Source organism: Astatotilapia calliptera, chromosome 3 (assembly GCF_964374335.1).
Source record: "Astatotilapia calliptera chromosome 3, fAstCal68.1, whole genome shotgun sequence".
Lineage (NCBI taxonomy): Eukaryota > Metazoa > Chordata > Actinopteri > Cichliformes > Cichlidae > Astatotilapia > Astatotilapia calliptera.
Window position 1 is genome coordinate 53,117,911 of NC_137424.1, and position 7,063 is coordinate 53,124,973.

Genomic DNA, 7,063 nt, shown 5'->3' on the forward strand with positions numbered 1-7,063 from the left:
TGGTTTAATTTCTTGTGAAGAATGACACCGTAATTTAGGTTTCATGTAACTTTATCTTAGCCTCAGCATCTTCCTCTTTGAATAGTTTCGTCAGAAAAAAAGTTTTTGTCCCTGTTGTTTTGTTGTTTCATGTTGTTTTTGTGATAACAAAGTCCATCTGAAGACTGTTCTCGAAAAGACGAGCACCAAATGATGTTAGACCTGCTGAAGTGAGAAAGTTGTCTTTTTTTTGTTTTCTTTGAGGATCGAAAGTTTTACTTCAGAAAACAGTGAATATGTTTATTAATAAACGCTATTAAAGTTGAAGTTAACAACAGATCCTTTGCTTTACTTGCTAATGTACTAACAGCATTAACAACCTAAAACACACAAAATGAAAAAACAAACAAACACAAAAAACATGTAAGTCGAGCACTTGCAGACTCAGCAGCACTTTCAGATTAGCATCTACTGCATATGAATGTAATACCTTTCATAAGCTGTGTTATATTATATTATAAATATACTCATTTATTATTTAATGTTTTTTTAAATATAAAATGATGGTAAATGTAAATGGCCTGTATTTATATAGCGCCCCAATGCGCTTTACATATCCAGTCATCCACCCATTCACACACACATTCACACACTGATGATGTGTTATTTATTGCAGTAACATTGCTTTTTCATGAAATACACTTTGCTTCTTAGAAAGAACTCAAATAAAAGCTGAAGTCACTTTAATGTGGAAAATGATGCATGTAAAACATGTTTGGTTGGGTTCTGAGAAAACTTACGAAGTGTTTCCGCACTGAAGAACACCAAAACTACACTTCCTCTTTTGCTCAGTTTATTTGTGTGGAAGGCAGTCCAGGTCCTCACTAGCTGTCTTGTTTCCTCTGCTGTATGAACCTGTTACAAGGTCATTTTGCTGGTTTTCACAGATCATTGGAGGTAAGAACTTCTCCACTTATCCCTACTTTATTCATCTTTTAATTTGTAATTTGTGTGATTGAAAAGGATTCTAACTGAATATAGTCGAGCTTCAGTCTCTGTTCGGTTTTCTTGTTCTGGTGTTTCAAGTTTCAAAGTTCTGGATTCCTGATTCAGCTTTCCTGTTTTACTTTGAAGGCTAGCTTTCTTTCTTCTCTGTGAATGTCTTCACCTGTGTTTTGTAAAATGTATTCATCACCTCTGAGAACACGTGGCACATGTATGTTTCAGTATGTTACCTACAGTCCTGCTCCTATCTCTTGTCAGCAAAAAACAAACAAAAACAAACATAAGATGAAACAGGAAATTCTGTCTAAGAGTGTGCTGTTTGTGCAGTGGTGATATTTAAATGAGAAAAGCTGAGAACGACTGTTTTGAAGCAAGTCAGAATATCTAAAAGCCTTATTGAATCATGTTTTAGTTATTGTCTGGCTCACTTTGTGTTTTCCTGTAGATGATGAAAAACTGCTTGAGTTTCTGTCAGTTTAATCCAACTGACTTCTGACTGTGCTTTGCTAACGTGTGTGTTAAAGTGTGAAGAGTGGGTGGGGTTCAGTGTTCACAGAATGCATAGTTTATTTTAAATATTATATATTAACCTATTTTTTTTTTACTTTTAAGAATGTGGCCATGATAAAAAATAATATCCTATACTGGTTTATGTTTTATAACCTTTTCACAGTAAAGAGAGGAGCTGGTTGACCTTGGATTAACTCTAAAAGCTGTTATTAATATCTTAAAAACAAAAGCTATCAGATTCTCTCTCTGTGATGAAATGAATTCACGTCAATGACACTGGAATCCTAGAATAGACACTTGGACATAAACGTAGCTCATAATTTGAAACCTTCATCCTAAGAACCCACAGTCACACAGGTGACACTGCTACTTTACACATTGAGGGAAGTTTCTATTAAAGTTTGAACATTGACTCGCCCACAGTTTTCCTGACTGTAAAAATAGGTCTGGGCTCTTATGGGTTATTATGCACGTATATGTATATATCAGGGAATGAGGAAGTATGTTTAATGTAATATCTGTCTTTGTTTTTCTCTAACCCGATGACACAGGGCTCTGTTAGATTTGTATTGTTGATTGTCATTTATGCTTAGAAATATTTACTTATATATGCTTAGAGTTTTGTAATTAGTTGTAGATTGGTAGAGGTTTTGATCCTTGATAGTCTGCAAACTTTGTGTGTATTAGACAGCACTTTGGGAGCATGAGAGGTCATACCGTGTCTTATTGTTTTATGGTAGGATTAACGTAGCTACGTCTGTTCTAGTCTAAGTGCTCTTTGTTTAGATGAACTGCAGGACTTCCTCACCGTGTTATCTAGGATGAACCATCTAGGGTGAGGGGGAGGCTACCCTCTTCCTGACCAAGGATGTTTGACCCTTTGATCAGCAGTCCACACACACACACACACACACACACACACACACACACACACACACACACACACACACACACACACACACACACACACACACACACACACACACACAGGCAAGGTACTCTTTGTTTGTATGTAGACGTCGTATGTTAATGAACCTATGCATATTCATGTAACCTCAATAAAAGGACAGTGTATGGGAGAACGGACGAGAGCTACTGGGGTCAAGCGAAGGGACGGCGCTCTGTCCAGTCTCTCCCGTGCACGAGTACCATGAAGATGTTTGCCTACTTGCGTCTTGCTTGCAGTGTAATTATATTTTCTTAACGTTCCAGCGAATAGGTTCAAGCTACAAACCTAACAGCTCACTGATGATATCATTGATGATGCAGCACCTCCTGCCTCTCACTACTCTGCTCCTTCTGTCCATCGTTCCCACTGAAACTGCAGTGGTGGCATCAGTGGCACAATGTAATGAGTCTTTTCTTGAGAAAACTCCACCAAACATCCCAGATATTTTGGAGGGAGGGAACATCAAGGACCAGAACAGATACAAAGTGATCTGCCAGACTTTGACAGACATCAGGAGGTTTGTGACGCTGTACGACACCAAGAACAGGATTCCAGTTTTTTCTGCTGCAGAGTACAGAGGTGGAGGCGAGGGAAAGGGAAGTCGTTGGAAGATTGAACCACAGGTATCATTATAAGTAACAGCCATCTGATTTAATACATCTTTTTAAGCTTTAATAAAATATGTTCATAATGCAGTGCTACGTGATGATAATACTTACCACATTTATTACTGTGAATCTTAGTATACCACTAAAATTAAACCAACTACCCACAGTGCTGTGCTACTGCTATTGCAACTAAAGCACTCCAGTGAACTACAAAAGTAACTTTTATGGTAACACTTTATAATAATGTCATGCTATTAGTGAGTAAGACATTTTTCTCTTAATTAATAAACTCATGTATAACACGTTCATGGTAACATTTAGAGAGGCTGAATAAGTGATTAACAAAGTAGTTTCATTGACATTTATATACGTAACGATTAAGATATGAGCACATTGTTTGTGAGCGATCTAATAAAGGTTTTATTAACACTTATTTCATACTGTAATTCATGGTTACTTCAATCAGTTATTAACCTTTAGTTCAGTACTTTGACTGCATTTAATGTGTAGAGCATTTTTGCCACATAAAGCATTTATAGAACAAAATGAAAGTATTTCAAGACTGCAATTACAAATTACGTACTATGGAGGAGTAATCCTTTAAAAATGATGAATGAAACATTTACTAATACCTCACTAATGCTGAATAGTCCGAGATTATTATAAAGTATTACTGCTTTAACTTATTACTTATATTCAGTGATCCCATTTATATGTTGATGACGCTACAAAGATTTTCCATTTTTTCTGATATAGGACACGTCTGTATATTTCCTATGTAACAGCAGTCTTGTCAGTTAAAGTTTGCCTTTTTAAATGGTAGCATTAAAATATGTAAAGCTCACAACTTAAGAGGGCTGTTATTATGTTTAAATAATACAACTTTGATCAACCAATTAGTAAATGTACATTTAGTCGACTTTGCAGCAGCCATGCATGGATCACTAATATATCATTTTCACTTTTATAGCTTGAAAACCAAACTGGTGATGCCAATATGACACCAGCAGACAAGAAAATCACCTACGACCACCAGGCTGGAACTAATGATTACGCTAAACAGACAGAGTTTGACAGAGGGCATTTATTTCCAAGCTCTTATAGATCTGAAGAAGGTGACATAAACTCTACATATACCCTGACTAATGCTGTTCCACAAAGAAGACGATTTAACAATGGTAGGTGGAACTTGATGGAGAGATGTGTTAAATGCATTCTGGATAATTACTGCATTAAAAACAATAACCAAATAGAAGGCTTTGTAGTGATCGGAGCACAGCCCGGCAATGAAAACCCACTCAACCAAAGGATAAATATACCTTCAGTGCTGTGGTCGGCATTCTGCTGTTACAGTCAAAGTAAGGAGAGCTGGTTGGCGAGTGCACACTGGGGTGAGAACACAGATGATGGCCCAAAATATCTGCAGACCAAGACCTTGGCAGAACTCCACACAAAGCTGAGAATTGAAGCATTTCCTGGACCACAATGCCGTAATGGCAAAAGTGCCACTGAGCTTTACTCAGAAAGTCCCTGCAAAGCCCAATGCCGACAAAAGTGAAACAGAAAGAAGAGTACATCTACTCGTCCTACAACCACCCCCACCCCTTCAGTCTTCTTCTTCCACATGTAATTCACCAATCCCTCCCAGCTCCAAATCTTTCTCATCACCTGGAACATCTGTCTCACTTTCCTGCACAGTTCCAAATTACAGTACCACATCTGGCAATCCAACAACTGGCCCTCTGGGTACTACAGCCAGTGTTTCTGCTGCTGCATCTGTCCAGATTTCTAGCACATGTGTCAAAAGGTTTTACTCTAAACCTTTTGACGCATGAGAGTGATGAGATTCCTTATAAGGCAACAGACTAAAGATGAGAATTCTGATTCAAAGCAATTTTTTTTCTTTTAGAAAACTACCTGTAAGCACCATATGAGAAGCCGGGGTTAATCGAAAAGTGATTTGGAAAAGTTAAAAAACACGATCATGTTAAAAGAATAAATAATAAGGAACTGTATGATTGACTTTGAAATGACTGAAAAAAGTACATTCAAAAGTTTACATCATTATTGTGAAATGAAAGGGCATCATCAGTTTTTCCTCCTAGTCATTTTTATTGATTATTTCATGCTGATGTTTTCTTACCAGAGTCTCTCTAAACATTGTTCTCTATCAGACAGGTGCCACAGACCACATCACAATGCAAATATTATTGATGCTTCATAAAGGAAGCTTGCAATCAAAATTCTTGGCTGAATAAACAACATCAACACTGCAATTTACAAAACAATTAAAAATAAAACAAGTTGGATTATATCTTTTTGGCAAAGATATACATAAAGCATTTCTCATGCATAAAGGGAAACTAAGCATGGTTTTAAAATTAGCAATTATATTACATTTTAATTATAAATGTCTGATTTAAACCACATTTATTTATCTACTATTCATGCCTGAGATGATAATGAAGTAAAAGCTACAGATGTGATTAAATGAATAATGATGTTTTTGGTTCGGGAATCGCATGAAGGATTTGTTAAGCTGTGGTTCCTGCTTTGTAATCTCCATGTTTATTCTTTCCTGTGTTTATAATGACCGTATAGTTTTGGTAATTTGGTAATTTACCTGAATCATGTGCCTTGATTTCATGCCTTTATTTTCCTTCCTGAGTGCCTGATTGATTCTTGTGCTTTATCAGATTTACTTTCTTTGTTTTTGTGTTTTTTGACATTTATTCTTCCTGCATTTGGGGTATTTTATCTGCCAGTGCTGTTATTTTTTTCTCTTTTCCTCACAGTCAGAGTTCAGCCACCATTGTGATTGTTACACTGGGTGCAGATGTACTCATACTCAAAATAAGTGGTGTTACCAACATAAACTGCTTTGAGATCATCTCTTGGTTGAAAATGTCAGAAATGTATCAAATAGCAAAAGCAAGGACAATTTGAGACAATATTTACACACACTGTGATGTGCTGGTATACAGAAAAAAATGTTTAATGATGTGTTCACCAACAGCTATAGAGAAAAGAGAAGTATTTGTTGAAGTACTGAGTTGTAGTACCAGCTACAACTCAACAACTGGTTGAGATAGCTGGAGGCTATCCCAGCTGTCAAAGGGTGAGAGGAGTTATGGACAAATTGCCAGAACTGTTGAGAGACAGATCTGAGAATAACCATATAACCCAGCACATCATTGAACTGTGGGTGGAAGCTTGGAGAGAACCCACACCAGCACTGGGAGAAGATACAATCTTCACACCGAAGACCAGGAAACTGATGGATTCACACCCAGGACTGTCTTCCTGTGAGGCCGTGGTGCTAATCACCATAACATCATGCAGCCCATGCTAAACTATATGACTGTAACTACTCTCTATAGTGCTTTGTAAACCATTTAATATGTTATTGTGGTTCTAATAAATTACAACTGGAGCATCACAGAGTGCATTTTGTGTTTTTTGTAGGAAAATACACTTTAGGTTTTAAAAAGGCATCATTTTAAATCTGGGTGAAGTATTTTTATAAGAAATCAAAAAGGATCAAACTCGTATAGAGGATAAATGTGTGAATGACTATTAAGTTACACCGGTGCTGCCTTTATTTGCAGCCCAATGTCTGTTCAAAACTAACTTTTCAGGAATAATTTAAAATAACTTTCAGTGTACGATGAAGCTCTCTGCCTGTAACTCAGGGTATCAGCATGTTTACATTGTTGACAGGTTACAAAAAGAAATGTTTCTCAGTGCTCACTCATTTTTTTTTTTCGTTTTTTTTTTTTAAAATGCTCACTCATTTTTTAGGTAATCACCATTCAAACTTGGATGATGATGATGATGATAATAATAATGATAATTGTTATGGCCCTGGGCCTCGGAGGGAGTGAGAAAGCTTTTCTCTTCACGATTGGCTAGCTGGAGATCTTTGCCAGCCCTCCTGTATGCAGATTGCAGTGTGTCAACCCTCATAGACAGGGGTGCACATAAGTGTACGATGAAGCCCTCTGACTGTAAC

General features: G+C 37.0%; 1 protein-coding gene across 1 annotated transcript; it reads left to right on the forward strand.

Moving 5' to 3' along the window:
* Nucleotides 1-842: 842 nt before the first annotated feature.
* On the forward strand, nt 843-6,490 carry LOC145425473 (endonuclease domain-containing 1 protein-like). Its single transcript, XM_080298533.1, has 3 exons — nt 843-936; nt 2,707-3,066; nt 4,022-6,490. Exons 1-3 carry the CDS (start codon nt 889-891, stop codon nt 4,607-4,609), a joined length of 996 nt encoding a protein of 331 aa, XP_080154659.1. The 5' UTR covers nt 843-888; the 3' UTR covers nt 4,610-6,490.
* Nucleotides 6,491-7,063: the final 573 nt, after the last annotated feature.